We start from the raw sequence: 22,817 nt of genomic DNA, 5'->3' as shown, positions 1-22,817 counted from the left end.
GTGCACACACACACACCCCTACGCTAACACGCCGGGCACACGCCGGCCGCCCCGCGGCATTGCTGGCTAGACACCGGCCGAGCGATAAAACGCTGGTTGCCTGACGAGTCCGGGGAGCACCGTGCTCGTCAGGCCGCCGCGGCGGCCCCTCCCCGGGGCGTTGGCTGGAGCCGCACCTGCCACCCCTGGCCGGAGCGCGGCAGCTCGGCCGCGAGTCAGTGAGCTGGGAAGGCGGCCAAGGAAGATGCTGCGCTACAGCTCCGCGCTCACCGTCACCGCCACCGTCCCCAGGCCGCCCGCCGGCGAGAGCTGCCCCGGCAAGAAGCGGGTGAGTCACCCGGGAGCCCTCTCCCCGCTGCGGCCCCTCAGCCTGCCCAGCTCGGCCGCGCCCCCCCCCCCCGGCTAGTTCCCGCGCGGTGCTGCTGACCCCCAGCTGGGGGAGAAGCCGGGCCTGGGGCCGCTCCTCGGGATAACTGTGCCACTGGCACTGACCAGGCACCGGGTGGATCAGGCTCCGTCTGTGGCATGGTGCGGGGGCTGCCTCCCGCTTGGCTTAGCTGGGATTTCGGGTAGAGGTGGGTGCATGGCCTTAAACTCGCCTTTGCTTAGGGAACTTGCTGCTGTTTCACCCTCATCCCGCTTCAATCGGCTGCCCAAATCCTGACTCTCCAATGGTAACCGTGAGCCCTAGAGTGTGGGGTCCGGTTAGCAACCGCAGGCTCGGCCAGTGCTGGCGCTGAGGAATGGAGAGACTACAGGCATTCTGCTCTCTGGAGAGCGCAACAGAAGTCCACGACTCTCTTCTTCTTCCCCATTCGCTAAAGGAGTTTTTACAATGTAGGGCCAAAGTCTAGTTCCCCATTTCTATTCCGTGTAGCCAGCAGGCTTAGACAAAGACTACAGAAGAGAGCAAATGACAGAAAGTAGTGTGATTTGGTTTAATGGACATAATTTAACAAGGGTTGTTTTTAAAGGGCAGAACATATATTTGCCCAGCAGTGTTTGGCCTCTAGCTATACATGTTTAGAGGAAGATGTAGTTTACTAATGATTTCCCTTTTGACTAGAGGAAAAATGTGCGAAAATATATTTTATTGCATGGCAAAGACTAGAGCTGTAAAAGAAAGCGTATTGGTCTCAAGAGAAACACCCACTGTGCCTCAGATCCTCAAAGGTATTTAGGAGTATAACTCCCTTTGAGGATCTGGACCTGTGCTTTTCTTTTTTATGTTACGTTTTTTCAAAATTAATGTTTCTACTTTAGAGAGAGAACATACTTGACAGCAAAATCAAGGTTGACAATGCACGATTTCCAAGAACAGTTCAAAGAAAATATTGCAGGATACTGCAAAATAATGGTGTGTGTGTGTGTTTTGTTTTTGTTTTAATCTTCACTAATTAGTTTAGAGCACAAACTTTCCCTCTATGTATTTTGGCAGACTTCTTCCTCCCCCCCCCCCAATCTGTGCTTCATCTTTGTTTCTGTTCCAATCTAATTAACTACTGAAAACAGGGTCAAATTTTGTGGGCTCTACAATGAGGTTTTCTTTTACTAGTCATAATATTGTGGCTCTAGTTTTTCCAGGAGGGGAGGTGTGCCATTCTGTGTGTGGTTGTTTGTAAACATCCAGCTGGATTTAAAGAATCAAGGACTTTCACATTCAGATGACTACAGATTAAGGATGCTTAAATGAATGCCTTAGATGATGTAGCTAGCTATTTAAAAGGCTCATTTAAACCCATGAGCCTTTTAAATAGAACAATATTTAAATATGTTGGAATCTTTCACAATCAAGATAAGATCAGTAATGATGATGTATGAATCTGCTTGGCAACTCTTCTAAATGTTGTTAAAATCCTGGCAGATATAGTGACAAGAATGTTCCCACGCCCACCCTACTTTAAATAGCTTTTTCAGTAGTATAACAACATAGGCTGTTATCATGAGAGGACACACATTCTTTACCTGCTGTAGTGGCAATAAAAACAACAAGGATCAGGTGATGAGCTTGTCATTACAAACCAGTGTTGTGTGACTGTAATGTTTTTAGAGAGAGAAGGTGGGTGAGGTAATGGGTATGTCTACACTACAGACCTTACAGTGGCACAGCTGTACGGCTGCAGCTGCGCTGCTGTAAGGTCTCCTGTGTAGCCGCTCTATGCCGATGGGAGAGACCTCTCCTGCTGGCATAATTAAACCACCCTCAACGAGTGGCAGTAGCTATATCGGTGGTAAATGCTCTCCCAGTGACATAGGGCTGTCCTCACCAGTGCTTTTGACAGTGAAACTTATGTTGGTCAGGGGGGTGTTTTTTCACACCCGTGGTCAATAAAGGTTTTGCTGACAAAAGTGCTAGTGTAGGCAAAGCCGATATCTTTTAATGGACCAACTTCTGTTGATGAGAGAGACAAGCTTTTGAGCTTACACAGAGCTCTTCTTCAAGTCTGTACTGTTTTTGGAATACATAATAGTTCTCTGTTCATCTAACAGCAACACCCACCTGTTCATCAGAGAAAACAAAACCAGTGAGGAATGTTATCATGACACCTGTTGCATACAGTAACCAGTGAGACTGGTGAAGTTGCTGTAACAAAGTCATCTGCCTTTTTATGCTAGGAGCCAGTTAACTCTCTGAATTCACTCTTCATCACAAATATAAGGAGTACACAAACTTAGACTCATGGTGGGTGAGAAGCAAAGTTGTTAAAACTGAAAATTAGAAAGCTTTGAAAACTGCAATTATTATTATAGTAATAATAAGGAAATTAGATATTTTAATGGAGAGTTACATAGTATAATGTGGCCTTATTTCCTAATTCTTTAGAATAAAGTCATTCCCATCCTCACTATTCATAATAAGTTTCATGTTTGATATCTTTCTTCTAAACAGGTTAATATTGAGAATATATTTTAGAATACAAGTTTTTTTTGTTTGTTTTTTTAACTTAATCTACTCTAGCACATATTCCAGGACAAAGTAAACATACGTAGTTTTGGTAGTTTGTAAGAATACAATACCTTTTTCTAGTGGGAACAACAGAATTAATTTGCAAGTAAAACTCTTTAGAGTAGTACCTTTCTCTTTTGTAGTGAAATGTTAGCTCCCAAACATGGTTATTGAAACAAGGGAATGAAAACACTTAGAATAACAAATTAAGTAAAATTACACCCAAGACAAGATGTCATAGTCCCATCTATCACAGGAAAAGTGTCCATTAATCATATTATTTTAGAGATGAATCTAAGATGGCTATAATTACATTTTTTCCACGGATTGTCTGTCAATAGTCCCTTATCACCAGATTAATCTTTTTGCACTGACTGAAATGAGAGACTTGTTTCTTGTCTTGTCTTCAGAAGTTTAGAATAACTTCCGACCCTATGCAGAGTGAGTGGTTCTTCAGCTTCAACCATTAAGTAAAGATTAAAAAAAAAAATAGGCTATGGAGGCAAGCAATAGGCAATTACTCGACAAAATTCCAGTCCCCAAACCACTTGAGTGCCAGAAGCAATTGTATCTTTGCTGGCATAATCGAAAACCTCTCCAGCTTTTTGATCCCACACCCTCTAAAGTCAGTGGGAATTTTGCCATTTTCAGTGGTTGGGTCAATATTGAGCATCTTTCTCCAGTGGGAGCAGTATGGAGATTTTAGGATAGGACAGATTATCAATAGACAAATATTAATTATTTTGCTAAAAAAAGATATCATTTTGGTCATTCTAACCCTATTGCTGGCATTCTGGCTCCACATATTTCACTAGTATTTTGCTTTTTTTAAAAAAAAGTCTGCAGAACATTTGTCAAAATAATCGTTCAGGGTTTGCATCAGTTAGTCTTACTTGTGTAAAGCAGACCCCTGCTTATTCAAGGAGTATGCTGCTCAATGTGAATAAGGATTGTGGAAGTGGGGCCCTATATTTTTTTAATATACTCTAAAATTTTAAACTAACCTTCAGTGTTTTCTTTTTAAATTCTATATTGCAACAAACTATCATTGGTGATAACCTACTAGCTTCTTAGAAGTTGATAAGCATGTCTCCAATTGTTAACTTCCATTCCATTTGGCAAACTAATGTTAAGAGCTGGAGTGAACCAGTCTTTGCTTCCCTGTGTGTGCATCAGTCTCACAGATGACATCCAGAGTAGCTCTGGGAATATTGCTCATGGGTTGGTGGTTATCACAGAGTAAACAGTGGGCACATAGTATTGGTCAAATTGGGATTACTTTAATCATTGAGTAGTTTCTTAAAACTGTGGTCACTGCTAATTATAAAGTTTACAAGTTATGGATTTTTTTAGATTGTTTCTGATTCTTTATAAAACCAAAGTTACACCCCTACATCTACCAGGAGTTCAGTAATAGCATGATACGATCAATTTCATTCTAACCTGTTGTTGATGACATGGAGGTAGATGGGCCAGTGCTTCCAGTCCCTAACTTGGCTGCCTACTCAGAGTATGTCTATGCTACAAGCTCTACAGCAACACCATACTTGTTATAACAACTGAAAGGGTCTTTCCACATAACCCCAGTGTTTCTGTCCGTTTCTTCTTCAACTCAGTCATATTTCTCCCCCCTTCACTCAGCACTTAGGTCAGTCTCTCCCTAGTCTTTATCTGAGGTACCCCGTCCTTTTCTGAGGAATTTCTGCAACCATCCCCACAGCTGAAGAGTGCTGGGGTTGATTCCCTCTGGAGCCCATCACAGTTGTTCCTTCTTTTGGCCAATAAATTTGCGAACAAATGATGCAAAGCACTACCTCCCTAAGAGGCAACATCAGCTGAGGATCTGGCTGCATGTGTATGTAGCTGTGTGAAAAATCTTTCAATTACATTTTCTATTAAAATTGAATGGAGAGTTGGTTCAATGCTTTGTGGCATCAGAGATTCTGGGATCCCAAGTGAAATTGTGTGAGTACATGCCCAATCTGTTTTATGGCGCCATGCAGCTACTTCTTTCCTGTGCCCCTTGAGACAAACCCTCAGGCTGGTGTTCCTCCAAAAGGCTAGTGACTGGTTCTGTTTGAAAATGTGTGCTTGTTTTCTGTAGCATTTGCAGAGATGTTGGGATTGGTGCATGGGTTCTGATTTAATTGGGGATGTATGGTGATTGTGAAAGTCTGAGTACAGTCCTGTTTGGTAAAATTCCATTTCTGCAGGGTGATGACGTGCAGTTTCTTCATCTATGTCTCCTAAAGGGTCTGTAGAATTTGATGGAGGATCCCAGTCTTGTCAACTGACAAACTCTACAACAGTCTGGCCTTTAGTATTCTGTGAGCATTACAAGCTAAAATGCAAAACAGTAAAGTTTGTTTCACTTTGCTGCTTGCAGTACTCATGGCAGAAATACTGATGAAAATATGATCTCCTGGAGTGTGTGTGCATATGCGTACTGCTATGAGGCTGAGGGGATAGGGAAGTGAAGGGCAGAGAAAAGAAGGGCTCCTAGGTGTTATGGTAATATAAATACAGTAATGTTTTGGGGGGATAATACAGAATGAAGTATGAAAAGGGTGCTACCCTGAATTTTTTTTAAACTTAAAGAAAAAGAAAAGAGAAAGAAAAATATAAATACCAAAGTGGAATGGTCTCAGCCAACCAAAGAGCCAATGAAAGAACCAGTCAAAGAGCTGGGGATGCTGTACATTTGCTAACCCTAATTTATTACTCTTCCCAGTTATTCAGTTTCCTGCACTCTGATTGTGGGTCTGCATAATTATTGTTTGGGTGCAGTAACCAAATAGCATGTGAATCCCATTACCTGTACTCTGGCAGACAGTCACTGTTCACTAATCAGTGTACAGGGACTTGTACAATTTCAGTATGATTACTGACAAATAACTGTACTGTGAATATTTAAATCAACTGCTATAATCTCTCTATGCTCACTGGCTCCTGTGTTGAATGCCAAGCTCTTTGCCTGCTTCAAAGATGGTGTATGCTTCTGTTTCTCGTTCTCTTGTCAGTGAACAAGAAAAATACCTAAAATCAAAGAAATACAGGTTGTCAAATCACTGAAAGGGAGATTGCATTCAATGCTGTCTGGTCCAGTTCTGCTCCCACTGAAATCAGTGGGAGCAAGATTTGGCCTCCTTTCTTTCATCACCTTCCCTTGCAACCCCCTAAATTCCCTTGTCTTCCCTTGCTGTCCTACAGGTCAGGAAGGTGCTTGTCTCCACAAGAACAATCATAAATGTTTGTCTTTGTTTGCTTATATTGGAAGACTGCCAGCCTCTCCCTTCTGGTTCATGCTTGTAAACAAATATGTATTAGGGAGAAGAGCCTTGCTAAGTTGATGGGAGGAAAGAACAGTGGAAAGTGAAAATTAAAGGGATGGGGGAAAAGGGGTGAGAAGAAGTGTATAATGGGCTTCCTGATAATCATATTTTGTGCCAATAAACTCCAAAGTCAAGGAGTTTAGTAGCGTAGGGTATGGTTATTAACTTATAAACAGGAAGTGCCTTAAAATTCTCTGTTATAATGGCTGAAAGGAAGAATCTGGAATTCTCTTCTAATGACAGTTTCAGATACCACCTAATCAATGTCAAAAGCCAGTATATGTGGACACAGTCAAGGTTCCTGCTACAAGACAGGCCCAAAAAAGAAACCAACAGAACTCCACTGGCCATCACCTACAGTCCTCAGCTTAAACCTCTCCAACGCATCATCAGTGATCTACAACCCATCCTGGACAATGATCCCTCACTTTCACAGACCTTGGGAGGCAGGCCAGTCCTCGCCCACAGACAACCCGCCAACCTTAAGCATATTCTCACCAGCAACCACGCACCGCACCATAACAACTCTAACTCAGGAACCAACCCATGCAACAAACCTCGATGCCAACTCTGCCCACATATCTACACCAGCAACACCATCACAGGACCTAACCAGATCAGCTACAACATCACCGGCTCATTCACCTGCACGTCCACCAATGTTATATATGCCATCATGTGCCAGCAATGCCCCTCTGCTATGTACATTGGCCAAACTGGACAGTCACTACGCAAGAGGATAAATGGACACAAGTCAGATATCAGGAATGGCAATATACAAAACCCTGTAGGAGAACACTTCAACCTCCCTGGACACACAATAGCAGATGTAAAGGTAGCCATCTTACAGCAAAAAAACTTCAGGACCAGACTCCAAAGAGAAACTGCTGAGCTCCAGTTCATTTGCAAATTTGACACCATCAGATCAGGATTAAACAAAGACTGTGAATGGCTATCCAACTACAGAAGCAGTTTCTCCTCCCTTGGTGTTCACACCTCAACTGCTAGCAGAGCACCTCACCCTCCCTGACTGAACTAACCTCGTTATCTCCATACTGATTTATACCTGCCTCTGGAGATTTCCATTACTTGCATCTGAAGAAGTGAGGTTCTTACCCACGAAAGCTTATGCTCCCAATACTTCTGTTAGTCTTAAAGGTGCCACAGGACCCTCTGTTGCTTTTTACAGTCAAGGTTGTATTCATCATTAAAAATAAATCACATTGTTTATTATAATTCCTTTGGAAACTGGAAATTAAAATGTTTCCTTACCAAATTTAACTTCCTTCATCACATGCACTTTGGCTTCTTGTTGTAGGTTTGATATTGAATGCTGATTAATGGCATTGAGCTCTTTTTGTATTTAAAAAAATATATATAAATTTTGCAAATGGATCTAAAGATCTAAATAAGTGATACTCAGACTGAGGCTCGCTTGCGAGCCACAAGTGGCTCTTTAATGTGTCTCCTGCAGCTCTTTGCAGCACATGATATTAAAACACTGTGATTTAATTATTAACCAATCAGGATGTTTTTACAATGTTATTAATCAACTGTAGTTGATAAAATAATACATGGTCAGTCATTTTGCTGGGAGTAAAAACTAAATATTTCCCGTCATACTGTTGAAATATGAATATATAGCACTATAGTAAATGAAACAATGAATTCACGCTACGGTGTCTCTTCTGGGTAATGTTGATCGCTAATTTGGCTCCTGAACCACTGAGGTCTGAGTATCACTGATCTAAAGGGATCTAAGGGGCCTTGAAAGTGAAGACAAGTAGCTTATGTTCATAGTGACAGAGCAGGGGGAGTTAATGGAGGGATGCAAAGAGGGATGAAATGGTCAAAGCAACAGTCTGGGGAAATGATCTGTGCAGCAGCAATTTCAGTGGACATGAGTGAAACAGGATTGCATTTGTCAACGCTAGAGAAAAGGATGTTGCAGTAATTGAGGCATGAGGGCCTGGAGGAACATTTTAGCTGTGTGGATGGATAGAAAAGGCCGTATCTTAGACATGTTATGCACAAAGAATTGTGAAGAATTAGACACAGAGGTCAGAATCCAAGATGATACCCACATTTTGGGCCTGAGTGACAGGTAGGACTGTAGTGGTGTCCATAGTGGCTGAGAGAGAGGGGGAGGATTTTTGGGGGGGAAATTTAAGAGCTCTCTTTTAGCCATGTTGAGCTTGAGCTGACAGCTAGACATCCACAAGGAGATGTCAGAGAGAGTGTCTGGGATTTTAGTTTGGACAGTGTGTGTTTTGCATTTCAACAGTTGGTATCTATTGCTTAGGAATCATTCTTGCTTTTTATTGTAGCACCTAAAGGCTCCAGCCAAGACTGGGGCCCTGTCATGCTAGGCACTGAACAAACTTGTAGTAAAAGACAGCCCCTGCCTCAAAGAGCTTACAATCTAAACAGACAACAAAGGGAAACAATGTGAGGGGAAAACAGTATTATTAACCCCGTTTCACCAAAGAGGAAGTGACTTTTCCAAGGTCAGGTAGGAAGAGGGACCTTGATTACACTTTTTTATGAAAGAGTTTATGAACTTTTAGCCATGTTTATAATTTACCGATGTGATTAATCTCATTGAATTCAGTGGAACTAAACTCATGAGTGTTTCCAGGATCAAGCTATTGGTATGTCCTCAACATAAAAACAGGGTCTGTTCTAGAAAGCATTTTGTGTTCTCAGATACTGAATCTCCCATCTTAAAGATCAAAGATGTGCCAAATTGCAATCAAAACAGAGAAACAGAAGAAAACTATTTTCAGTGTTAGTGTATTTCAATTCTCAATGTCATTTGGGTGAACATAGCAAAAGCCCATTTCAGTCAACAGCATGTTATTATTTCAGGTATGTAATGTTCTCCTTGAATTAGTTCTTGCCAGCTAAAAAACCCAGCCATTAAAAAGTAACTTTTTCCATTGTTTGTGGCATGGATGAAAACTCGAAAGCTAGCACATCTTATTTTACAGAGGAGTCTATTAAAATGATTTTTCTTAGCATTCTTAAAACTGAAAGAAAACCTTTGTTTCCTTTCTAGATGAATGTCTGTAGATTACGCCTAACAGTGCCACCTGATGAAGGCTCATTTTCTGAACAAGGAGCAAATAAACTGGAAAGAACAAAAAAAGTAAGTGCATTGTGTGTAGGCTGGCATTTACCAGCATGCAATTGGTAACAATCAGAATGTGTGTTTCATCCCTTCCACAGAAACTGAGATTAATATTGATGGGAATTTCAACATCTTTGCAAATTTAAGAAAAGAAAATTGACATTTCACATAAAAGTTATACTGTGCTCAAAACTGAGGTATGGGTGAGCTCTGAAGTTGGGGGCAGCAAAATTGTGCCTGGAGATAAAAGGGTTAGAACAGCTTTGCAGCACATAGGCTCTAGGTGATGGGCAGCTGAGGTACTTTCAAGATTTTATTATTTAATATTTGTAACAGAGGCCCAAATCAAAATCAGGGCCCCATTGTGTTAGGCACCATACTAGTGCATGCAAAGACAAGGTCCTTGTCTCAAAGAGTTTAGCATCTTAGGGTTTGATCCTGCAAAGTCTTAAATGTATGAATGGTCCCCATTGGTTTCAGTGGGACTACTTGTGTGTAAAGTTATGCACGTGCTTAAGTTTTTTGCAAGATTGGGGCCTTAAAAATGTGTATTTGAACTGGCTTTCCTATGACTTTTTGAAGAAAAGAAAAAAAAAGTGAAGTATAAGTTGTTAACTATATTACACAGAGGAGATAGACCAATACTGATGGGGAAAATACAAAAGAAGGAAATCAAGGTTCTTCTGGAAAGAAAATGGTATGAGAGCAGTGTGGTGAGAAAGAGACAAAGGGTCCAGTTCTGTTCCTACAGAAGCAGTGGCAAAGCTTTGTGAGTTTAGGGGTGCAAGACCAAGCTGTAAGGGCCAGATTTTTACAGTTATTTAGGCACCTAAACACCTTTTAAAAAGTACTTGGCGCCAGATTTTTAGTGCCATAAATATGTTTATCCTGTCTTAAGCCAGGATTAAAAAGGAAAGCTGGGCATCTTTTACTATTTGACCACATGAACACTTTAATAAACCAAACCGAAACAAGAAATTAGCAGAACAATGCTTGAATTGTGATGCGGCACTAGGATCACCTCAAAACCCAACTACTTAATAGTATCTCTAAATTAACGTAACTGTAGCCTGATTCAGCAAGAGACAAATGTTTTCCCTACTTTCAATTTTGTTCAAAATTGTCAAAACGTAAGGGGTTTATCAAATATCAGTTGTGCAAAGATACAGGCTTGGATTCTTATTTACACTAAGCCCCTTGACATCACTCTGGCGCTGTTAAAGGGGTCTTAAAGTGGCTGTAAGTGTGACTTGCACTCACTCGAAGATGGGTTAGTGTCAATTAGAATCAAACCCATAATATTTAAACTGAGTAGTTGTAGCATGTGGAATACTTTTTTCCACTTTAAATCTTCTCCACATTTGTATCCGATACCCAAGGAATTTCTGCTAATTAATTAGGGCAATGGATGTAGGGTCCACCCACATTAAGAGTAGTTCTAGTTTGTTTTTGAGCAGGATATATGTTAACTGTAGTATGTGGGAAACAATAATGAAAAGAAGTGTGAGAGGCCCATGAATAATCAGAGCTGAGACAGTTTTTATTTCTGACAGTCTTTTTCACTGTAGGGCCTTGAATTTAAAGGAAGCAAATGAGATTTCCCACCTTCTCCCCCTACAACTGTAAATTCAAATTGCAAATTTAACCCAAGTTGAGGCTGGCAGTTTTATACCAGAGAATGTATTAAGGGGGAGCAACGGTATTAATCCTCTGTATAGTCTAGAATGCAAAGTGGTAAGTTTGTTTACATATTCCCAAGACACTGGATTCTTCCTACATATTGTTTTATGATTTATATTAGTTAAATTCAGAATTATCTATCAGCTGTGTGATCTTATTGCATTGAGTTATAACAGTCTGATCGTTTTCCAAAGGTAAGTAATTCTTGTCAATAATAATTGCTGATATTCAAGAGTATATATTTAGTTGGCAGTGGGCATTGCAATTAAATATTCAAAAACATGTGGAGCATTTTACCCCTCATGCCATCAGATTGTATCTGGTGGCCATTGTAGATAGATAAATGCATATCACCATATAAACAAACAACTGCAAAAAGTTATTGACTGTGAATCGGTTTTCACCTAATACCGTCAAGAGAAGTTTGTAATTTATTACTGATGGATTTTATTGTCACTGTAATGATTGCTTGTATAAACCCTATCTGGTTGCATATTAACTGGGAATGCAGACAGGACTCTCTTTATTCTTTTTTTAAATTTTATTTGAAGAATGATAAGATACTTTTATATATCTCAAGATATCATGATCAAATATCTGAGTTGATCCACCCATATTCGACTGACTCAACTTTATTCTTAAAGTGTCTTACAAACATTAACTAATCCTCAGAACGCCTTTGTGAGACAGGGAATTATAGCCTTTTATAAATAGGGATAATAGAGACAGGGGTTAGGTGACTGTTCAGTTTCAGGCTTGCATTTAACAATTTAACAATTAAAGTATGCAAATACAGCTGTGCAGTGCCAAGAACCGAAAGGAACAGCATGACAGTCACTGGACAGCAAAGCTGTATGAGCACAATGTTGTATTGTCTTTAAATACTGGATATTGTGAAAAAACATTCAGAAAAATACTGGTGTTGGATATGAAAGTAAGGCAGCTTTTGTCGACAAAATAGGGGAGGTGTACACACTACAATGCCACTTTTACTGACAAAATTCTCCTGTTTGGCAACAAAATAAAACCACCTCGATGAGAGGCATGGAGCTTTTTGCGGCAAAGTTTTTGTCGACAAAATGTCAGTGTGGACACCATGCTTGGTTTTGTCACTGTAATTGGCCTCCAGGAGGTCCCACAATGCCCATCCTGACCGCTCAGGTCAGCAGTTCGAACTCCGCTGCCCTGCAGCTAGGTAAACAAGCATCCATCCCTCCATCTTTAAAGGCCATTTTTGAAATTCCACTTCCTGTTTGCTCAGCGTGGAGAGCTCACATCACAGTCTCCCAGCTGACCATGGTGGCTCCATGGGGCAAATGGTCTCCCGCTTGGACCACAGTTGGAGCAGTTGGATCTGCTGAGTATATGGGGAGAGGAGGCTGTCCAGTCCCAGCTCCGCTCCAGCTGAAGGAATTTCAACACCTATGGGCAGATTTCTTATGGCTTGTGCAATAAGGGCTACGATCGGGACACTGCGCAGTTCCGAGTGAAGATAAAGGAGCTGAGGCAGGTCTACCATAAGGCGAGGGAGGCAAACAGTTGCTCAAGTGTTGCGCTGAAGACCTGCTGCTTCTATAAGGAGCTGGACGCCATCCCCACGGGGACCCCATCTCCACTGCCAAGAGCCCTCTGGATCCTTCGACGGGGCTGGAGGTGGTGAACAGTGGACCTAACCCTGAGGACAAAGTCATGGCGTAGAGGTGGAGTTGGAGGATGATGTGGAGCCCACGGCAGGGTCGTCTGGTGGTGCTGCAAATCGGGAACTCTTCTCCATGCAGGAGGTGTCTAGCTAGTCCCAGCACTCCGTCTCCAGCGAGCAAGATGCTGGAGAGCAGACTCCTGGTAAGTGATCTTTTTGAGCTGATGCCGCTCGCTTATTTGACATATAGGTGTCCTTGTATCCTGTAGAAGTGGGTGAAGGGATAGAAATGTGGAAGACAAGTGTGTTTGAGTGTGCTTCACATTCCCTGTGCAGCTAAGCAGTGTGATGGAACAGTGTGTTGATGCACACTGAGATTTCATAGGAATCCTCCAGAGAGATCGCTAGGAAACTTTCCTGGGGGTATTCGCCAATTCTCTGTCGAAGGTTCTTTGGCAGAGCTGCTTTGTTCCTTTCCCTGTTGTAGGAAACTTTCCCGGGCCAATCGACAATCACTGGTGCAGGGACCAAAGCGGCACACAGGCAAACAGCATAGGAGCCAGGTCTGAAGCTGCATGCATGAAGTAGATGCACCCTTGCATCCTTGTTTACCATCAGGAGTGAGATATCTGCTTCAGTGATCCCCACCTGTGGAAAACGGTGGCAGAATTTACAATATTGTCCCTACTCGCCTCCAGTGATCCCCTTAAAAAAAACCTTAGATCCTTTGCCCCATCTTGAATGCCCAACCCCCCGCCTCCGGGTCAAACTCACCATGTTTAGAGTATTCACCGAGCTGTTGCTTGCCAGGGACAGTGAGAAACAATTCATATGTGAAAAGAGATGTATTTTAACGTAATGATTCAGTGCTGTGCATGCACTAACAATCATGCTTCTGTGTATTATTGTTTCTTGTGTTTATGCAGATGTGGCCTTCAGGGGAACCACCTACACACCGGCGGAGCGCCTCCATCAGATATGGAAGTGACCAAGGTGGAGCAAGGAGAACATGTTCTGCGGGGTGCTCCAATCGTCTTGAGGCAGAAAAAAGAGAACACAGGGAGAGAAATGGAAAGATGGGATAGAAAGGAGAGTGTGGAGCACATTCAAAAGGCCCATGAGCAGATGATAAAAGTCATGGAGAAGCAAACAGAGATGCCGAAGTTCCTCATCACACTTCAGTCAGAACGGATGCGTGCTCACGTTCCCTCCCCCCCCCCCCCCCCCCACCCGCAGCCAATACAGAACTGTTTTCCATGTCCTCTCCAAACTCCTCCCACACATTCCTTCCAACTTTTTGGAACATCTCAGTATCCTGTTCACTCCACCCCTTTGGACAGCTTCCAAAATGAGAGCTGGACTTAAGCACAGCTATGAGAGCATCCACTGCCTTGCATTGCTAACTCCCTTCCCACCAAGCCTTTTGTATATGTTAATTGGTATTTAATAAAAACAAACTCTCTGAAAGATAACCAGTCTTTATTTGTGTCCCACATGTAGTGATAGCTGCTGGTAGTAAAACATATGCATGCAGTTTAATCATTTGCTTATGGTAAATCCCACTCGGGAAACATCACAAGTGTTAGGCAAAATAAGAAAACTCAAAATAATGAACAGATTAGTGAACAGAAATATACATTACTGGTTCTCATTATCAGAATGTTGCCTCAAAGACTCCCTGATTCGAATTGCCATCTGTTGTGCCCTTCTAATAGCCCTGGTATCAGGCTGCTCAAAATCAGCAGCCAGGTGATCTGCCTCTGCGCTCTACCCCTGGTCAAACTTTTCACCCTTCTCCTTGCAAAGATTAGGTAGAAGGTAGCTATGACTATGGGAATGTTTTCCTCACTTAGATCTAATCTGCCATAAAGATGCACTTTTAATCTGCCAAATATATATTTCATGGTCATTCTGCACCTACTCAGCCTGTTGGTGAAGTGCTCCTGGCTGCTGTCCAGGTTTCCCTTGTAAGGCTTCATGAGCCATGGGCGTAAGGGGTATGCTGGATCTCCCAGGATTACTGTGGGCATTTCAACATCGCCCTCCCCCCCCCCCCCCAAATCTTCTGGTCTGGAAAGAAAGTCCCTGCTTGCAGCTTTCTGTACAGGCCAGTGTTCCTGAAGATACATGCGTCATGTACCTTCCCGGACCAGCCTGCGTTGATGTCAGTGAAATGCCCATGGTGATCCACAAGAGCCTGCAATACCATAGAGAAGTACCTCTTTCTATTGATGCACTCTGTTGCTAGATGGTTCAGGACCAAAATTGGAATATGCGTTCCATCTATTGCCCCTCCACAATTAGGGAATTCCATTGCTGCAACGCCATCCACTAGTTCACACACATTGCCAAGAGTCTCAGTACTTTGTAGCAGGATGTGATTAATGGCCCTGTTCACTCATGTTAACGTGACACCCACGATCGACTTCCAAACTGATTCGTGACTGACTGGTAGCAGACTGGAGTCGCCAGCTTCCACTCTGTGATCACCATGCACTTCTCCACCAAGAGGGCAGCTCTCATTTTGGTGTCCTTGTGCTGTAGTGCTGGGGTGAGCTCCGCACATAGTTCCAGGAAGGTGGCTTTCCACATCCGAAAGTTCTGTAGCCACTGCTCATCATCCCACCACTCAGTGTTTGTTTCCTGAGCTCAAAAGCTCAGGAGTCCACTGTGTGCAGCTGCTCCGTGAATGCCAAAAGTTAATCTGGTGTTTCTTTCCATGGCACACAGCAGGTCGCGCAACTCTGATTCCTGTTCAGATTGGGAGCTCGTGATACAATGCATGACCATCCACGATGTGTTCATAACAGTGACCACAACAGGAGCAGTGCAGGATCCATCCTTTCACACAGAGATGGCGGGCGCGTAGTAAACAGAGGCCAATGAAAAATGTCACAAAATGCAGTTGGAAGACCATGGAATGCTGGGATGGAAATAATGCATCATGGGATGTTGAACCTGCCCCCATGATGTGCTGCGATCCACTCCGCCTTCCCACAAGTCCTAACTGCAGAAATGGGATAGCTACCTACAATGCTAGAGCACCAACTGTGGACGTTTTCTGATGACAGAGGGAGCATAGTGTGAACATGCAATAACAATCTTGTTATAGCGCTTTTTGATCACCAACAAACTTTTGTTGGCAAAACTCTATAGTGTAGACAAGACCTTATTTTGAGCACTTACTGAATTTTATACCCATCTTTGTTACATACTGTAGCATCTAAGGGTTTGTCTTTACTGCAGTTAGTACACTCAACTTGCTCCACTCAAGCCTACTGAGAGTGATCACACTGCAAAACAATACCTTCACAGAGGCTATGTCTACACAGTAATGTACACCGAGGGTTAGTGGGACTTAAGTCAGCTGACCTGTGGCAAGGAATCCTGGGCTTGACCATCTACATTGCATTTTTAATCCAACATCTCAGTGACAGGGAGCCACCTCCTGCCTGTCAACTTTGCTCCCTGTTCTGGGCAAGCTCTACACAGCTGTGAGGAGGAGTCAGAGCCGCTGCTGCGGGAGGAGCTGAAAGGGGTAGCATGCTTGGCCAGACAGTAATGGCACTTCCGGTTGCTCCCTGGCTGCATGCTCCTCTGCTGCCAGGAACTCTGGGATACACAGGAGCACTTCTAGGACCCAAGTCAAGCTGAAGCCATGTGCACACAGGAGACCAATAGGGCTCAGACCCTAGGTCCCAACTTACTATGGGCTCAGACCCTCCAGCCCTGAAGGGTCTTGGCCTGTGTACCTTCTAAGCCGTGCAGCCTCTCAGAAGTGATTCAAGTGCCACGCACTTGATTAGCAGAGCACATCTGGCAGCGTGTGTTCAGATGCCCCTCCCCGCTGCTGTTTTGCAGCCACGTTGCTCATGCAGCTGCTCCTGGGACCCTCTTGCTGGCTGTGCAAAGTGTGGGGGAGGAGGATGGTGATGTCAGGGTGTCCCCTTCCCCCCCACCCCTGTACCCCATCACCACAGAGCAGGGGAGAGGGGACAGGGCTCAGGACTCAGAGCAGGAGAGAGTGCTGTGGTCTGAGGTCTGAACGAGCCTTCTGGGTGGTGTGAGTGCCTTAAAGAGACAGCACACGGTGTCTCAGAGACTTCCCCAGCAGCCAGTGTGCGTGTGCTTTCTCTCTCTCTCTCTCTCCCTCCCTTGCCCGTGTCCCCCAATCTCTGCAGAGTGGGGGAGAGGGGACAGGGCTCAGGAGCAGAAGAGCTTTCAGTGAGTGCTTTAAAGAGACAGGGCACAGTGTCTCTCAGAAACTTCCCCAGCAGCCAGCACACACACTGTGTGTGTGTGTGTGTGTGTGCAATTTTACTCTTTCAAAATGTGTTATTTTCGTTTTTTGACTGGTCTATGCATTTCATAATTTTTATTTCTCTTACACTTAAATTTAATTCTTTGAGTAGTGAGATCTAAAATGCCTAACCTATCCTGGCTGGAGTAATTATACCTATGGTAACTTTTTAAAAATATATATTTAAGTTTTTTGTTTCTACTAGTGGCGCACATCACCACGGTGCACATAACAAAATTTATTCTGCACATGGATGGAAAAAAATAGAGGGAACATTGCCTGGGACCCTGGGAATGAGCCCTAGGTTAGCACATTTGCCGTGTGGATACAAGGTGGAGGTTAGATTGAGCCTGGGTTTAAATTGCTGTGTAGACATACCCAGAGTGATTGGATTAGTAGTTGATGACTTGTTGTAATTCAAGATACTGCATTCCCATTCTAACTAGCATGGGCTTCAAGCACCATTTAAATTGAGCTAGAGATTTTTGTGTGGACTGTAGTCAGGTTAGGTGCAAAACTCAAGTTACAGCTCAAGCTAACAATGCAGTGAGAAGGCCTACGAACCTGTGACTAGTTTAAGGCTGACTCATCCCTCTATGCAATTTGCAAATATCCCCACATGGGCCAAATTGAGGAGATAATTGGTTAGGGACTGGATGACTAAACAACTAACAAGGTGATTCAGCTCATCAGCTGGGACATTTAAAAAAAAACAGGAAGAGAGGGGCAAAGGCTGGAAGGAAGGGCGAAGAAGATCAGGATCTCAAAAGTGAGACAATCATCCCTCGGTCAAGGAGTACATTGAAGATTGGGTAAAGCCTTATGGTGATGGGACATGAAACTGCATGAGACATAAATAAAATATGCTATTGTGAACTTAAGAGTGTGTGAGGACTGCTTGCAAAGAGAAAGGGTGAGGTCGCATGCCCTGTGACACTGCCCTATTCTGCTCTATGAAGCTCCACCTGACTGTTGAACCACATGTAACTCTTGTGGAGTCTACAGATCTGATTTGGAGCTCTTAGAGCAAACACAACAGTTGCATCAGCAGAATGCTTTCCATGTGACAAGGCAACAGAAATATTGATGAGCAAATGGATAATTCCCAGGTTCCCTTCCCATCTCTGCCAGCTGCTTGGGAATGATAAGAGTTAGAGGGGTAGTATTGTGTCAAAGGCAGTGCCAGAGAGTTATAAAAATGCCGTGGGATGGCACTGGGTTGTAGACTTCTCTACCTGATACTCCTTTAATAAGAAGTGGTTTTGAGTTGCACTAATATGATCTCATGATGTCTCTCTGACTATTTTTGGGTTCTTTGCACCTCCTTTGGATGAGACATAGACTCTCCAGGGTTGAGCACCACTAAAGTAGACTTTGTGATGCACTTTGAGATCTACTGATGACAAGCAGTATGTAATAGCTAGGTACTACTAGGCTACAGTATATGTTATAAAATCAGCTACTTCACTGGTAGATAAATATGTGATAGTTTTTGCTAACTGTGGTACTCTTTGAATTTTCTACAGTTCCTGGAAATGGTATAGAATCATAGAAGTTAACTTGTATATTTCTTTCAGTCTATATTTAATATATGCTGCATTTCAAGAAATAATGCTTGAAAAGATATGTATTGGCACATTTTCCATATCAATAATGCATTTAAAAATATAATGTAGCATCTGCAAAGGAGGCTGAATGTAATATGAGTTTCATGAACACCAAAGTAATATCAAGAAAAATAATAATCTCTCATCACAGTAGAGCAATTTTGGCTGATGGAATAGATATAATAAAGATGCTATTCTTCTTTACAGGAAATCTGTAACTTAATCAACTGTGTGAACATTATCACTGTCTATATCATTGGTAACTGTATTATAAACAAAAGGGAGACAGAACTGATATAGCAGATACTCTGATAGCTCTGGGAATAGGAAGAAATAAGAAACATATCTTAACTACTTTTACTAGCTGCCAAAGGAATTGATTTGAGATATTATAGGTAATTAACAGTTAGGTTTTGCTAAAACTTTTAAGTTCTTATTTAACCCACCCACCCAGAGCCGGCTCTAGGTTTTTTGCTGCCCCAAAATTTTGGCTGCCCCCCCGCCAGCCCTGGACTCTCTCTCTCCTCTCCCCTCCCCCCCCAACTGCACCCTCCTGCCACCCCAGCCCTGGGTCACTGGTAACTCGCTCCCAGGGCGGGTCATTCAGCAGGAATTTTGGATGTGCACAGAACACAGACAGGATTGGTTCCCATATGGTTACAGAACTGCAGTAAAGTGGAACAATTTTCAGCTTGTGTGATTGAAGGATATCTGGATGCATATTATAAGACTGTCCTACATAAATGAGGAAAAGTTGAGGTGCCTTTATTATTCTTTTGTTCCAGTCTTTGTTTCTATGGGGAATTTGCCAATGCAATATCACTGTCTTCCTTTTAAACAAATAAAACCAAAACTAAAAAAAAAAAAAAAAGCAATGGCTGTTGAAAACAGCAATTCCAGTCCTAATAACCACTGGGAAGCATTTCTTGCTCAATTTATTCTACTTTTTCTACAGCAAGTTACAGTGGATCAGTATATTTGATTTGGGAGAAATGAAGTAACAGCTGCCCAAATTGAGCTTGAACACTTCAAAATTCAGGAGTGCTCAGATCTGGAAGGCAGGTGCTAGATTCCCTTTCTGAATATTAGCTAAATCTGGAAAGGAAAAATCAATTTCTGCTTCCATGGCTCAGAAGTGTAAATCCTCCTACGTGCCTGGTACTGTATCTAAAGCTGCCCAGGTCCAGAGCCTCCCCTCCCTTACTTTTCATTTTAAATTCTAGTGGGATCCACGTACCTCCCTTGCTAGGCTTCAGATAGAGAGGTGCACTGTCCATTTAGTCCACCCAATTCTTTCTTTGGGGGAGAGCCCAGGGCTGGGGCGGCAGGAGGTGCAGGGGGGGGGGAAGAGCCCAGGGTTGGGGTGGCAGGAGATGCAGGTGGGGGGGGGGAAGAGCCCAGGGCTGGGGCAGCAGGGGGGTGCAGGTGGGGGCCAGAGCTGGGGTGGCAAGGGGTGCAGGTGTGGGGGGGGAGAAGAGCCCAGGGCTGGGGCGGCAGGAAATGCAGGTGGGGGGGAGAGCCCAGGGCTGGGGCGGCAGGAGGTGCAGGTGGGAGAAGAGCCCAGGGCTGGGGTGGCAGGAGATGCTGGTGAGGGGAGAGCCCAGGGCTGGGGCAGCAGGGGGGTGCAGGTGGGCCAGAGCTGGGGCAGCAGGGTGTGCAGGTGTGGGGGGTGGGGGAGAAGAGCCCAGGGCTGGGGCGGCAGGAGGTGCGGGGGGGGGGGGAAGAGCCCAGGGCTGGGGTGGCAGGAGATGCAGGTGGGGGGAGAGCCCAGGGCTGGGGCAGCAGGGGGGTGCAGGTGGGGGCCAGAGCTGGGGCGGCAGGGTGTGCAGGTGTGGGGGGGGAGAAGAGCCCAGGGCTGGGGCAGCAGGAGGTGCGGGTGGGAGAAGAGCCCAGGGCTGGGGTGGCAGGAGATGCTGGTGGGGGGAGAGCTCAGGGCTGGGGCGGCAGGGGGTGTGGGCAGGGGAGAGTCCAGGGCTGGGGCAACATGGGGGTGCAGGGGGAGCCCAGGGCTGGGGTGGGGGGCAGCAAAAAACCTAGAGCTGGCTCTGTCCCTACCATTCACAACAAGCTACAGCATGAGGTTTCAGTTCCACACTCCTTCCCCCTCCCTTTCCTGTTAATTGCAGCCGAGGGAATGCTGGGAAATGTAGTTCTTTCCCTGCTCCAGGGCTGGCTCTATAGGCAGGGAGCTAACCAAAGAACTACAGCTCCCAGGGCCTCCTGTTGGTTCTCAGCTCCCATGCTGGATTCTTGTGCCCCTGCAAATTTGCTGCCCCAAGCAACTGCATGCTTTGCTGGTGCCTAGAGCCGGCCCCGCACCCACCCCTACATGAATCCATTGTTATTGTGTATCCAAACCAGTGGTTCTCAACCTGTGGCCCAGTCAGCACACAGCTGTGGTCCATGTGACATCCTCAGGGCCATATAGGTAGCATTGGATGGAGCCAACAATGATAAATAGGTTGAGAACCACTGATCCAAACACACCAAGATGTGTCTTAATCATTAAATTAGATGGGTTTACTCTTTTTTTAAAAAGGATGCCTAGAGTGTACTTTGAGCTCTTGTTTAGGAGGAATGTGGAGTGATAAGAAAGTCTTGAACATATCTTTTGATTTTAAAATGGAATATTGGATATGGATTGGGGGAAAATCTCTCCTTGGCACGTGTTTCTTATTGTACATGTAGATTAATAGGCATCATGCCTGCCTATAAAAGAGGAAGCAAAAAGCAGCACTTATGCTCTGAGGAGAACTTTATTGCACCTCATACTGTTTTTTATGGTGGCTCTGCTTCATACCAAACTGTCTATTATTTGGGTTGAGAGATAAACTGGACATCTGGTAATTAGCAGGAATTTTGCAACATCTCAGGTGTCTATGTCTATTTAAAATAGTGCAAGGAACTGAATAATAATAAATAACTATCTGCTTTTCTTTGGGATATGCTATGAGACATAACCCGACGTATTGTGTCTGTGCTACTGCACATTGAGTCAAAGCACATCCCTGGAAGCTACTGTAGATAGATTCATGTAGCATTTGCTGTGCAAGAAAATGGTATATTCTCACTACTAACTTACATTGCAGCACAGACTCAGAAATCACTGAAAATAAGCCTGTAATTTTAAGTCAGCAGCTAGCATGTTAGAATAGTTTTTAAATAAAATTCAGCGCTTTTTCTATAGTGTCTGCTCAGGGAAGTGCTCGGATATCACAGTGATGAGTGTGTGGCAATGCCGTGGTAGCTAAAACTCTTTCCTTTATATTTCTCTAGCAGTAGTTGATGATTTTGACCAGAAATGGGGGTGGTTAGACTGGATCTTGGCTTTAAAGTCCACTAGCATTGACAACTTGGCTTAGCTAGCTCAGCAGCTGAGTGCAATGATCCTAGCCAGTGCTCATCTGGTCCTGAATATTTTGAAGACACTCATTGACTTTTAATATCACCAACTGAGAGATCCATCACTTGCCTCACCATTGACCATGCAGCAGAGAGAGGTGGTGATTACCATTTCCACCCCTTTATCACTGAATACATGAACAGGGGGAGAGGATCTACTAGCCTGGCTCCCCTCTGCATTGGAATAGGGAAAAGGTGTGGCTGTAAACACGTGTTAAACAGATTTTACTGGCTGTGAAGGCTCTAGTGCTCTATGAGGCTGGGTTGGGGAGTGGGGGACACCGGGGATTTGGGAGAAAGAGAATATGGTAGGGAGGAGGTATGATAGGGCAACAAGAAAGAAAGGGGGAGAAAAAAATGATAAAATATTGATGGAGAAACACAGACCAGAGGTGGGGGTAAGTAAGTGCTCAGAGAACGCAAATTGGAAGAGGTGTGTAATGTCAGGTGCATGCCGGTGGAATAACATGAGAAAAAACAGTTGCAGTCAGCAAGATCCTCTCCTGTAACGTGGCAAGTGTTTATAGCAAGAATGTAAAATAAGTCAAGATAATCGGTAAGACATTCTCTGACCCCTGGGTGTGAACCTGAACTTCCCCAATGAATTTTTTCCTTTCCGCCTTCCAAGCGGCCACTCCACTAGCCCTTCCCCTGAGTAGCTGTGCAAGTGAAACAGGCAGCTGAATTGTGATTAACACAATGGCCAGGTAGTGCCCTTATACCCTGCTACAAATAGTTTAGAAAAAATAAACTTTAAATGATAGAACTACCAACTTCTTT

The 22,817-nt window shown here is 43.9% G+C and overlaps 1 protein-coding gene across 1 annotated transcript in view; it reads left to right on the top strand.

Moving 5' to 3' along the window:
* The first annotated feature begins 244 nt into the window (after positions 1-244).
* MYZAP (myocardial zonula adherens protein) overlaps positions 245-22,817 on the top strand; it is a 92,648-nt gene continuing 70,075 nt past the window's right edge. Inside the window, exons 1-2 of the mRNA XM_065412707.1 lie at positions 245-328; positions 9,338-9,427. Of these exons, the coding sequence (XP_065268779.1) occupies positions 245-328; positions 9,338-9,427 (174 nt within the window). The remainder of the gene's footprint in view (positions 329-9,337; positions 9,428-22,817) is intronic.

The sequence above is a fragment of the Emys orbicularis genome, chromosome 10 (genome assembly GCF_028017835.1).
Source record: "Emys orbicularis isolate rEmyOrb1 chromosome 10, rEmyOrb1.hap1, whole genome shotgun sequence".
NCBI classification, from domain to species: Eukaryota; Metazoa; Chordata; order Testudines; family Emydidae; genus Emys; species Emys orbicularis.
This window is presented reverse-complemented; position numbering and strand designations above follow the sequence as displayed.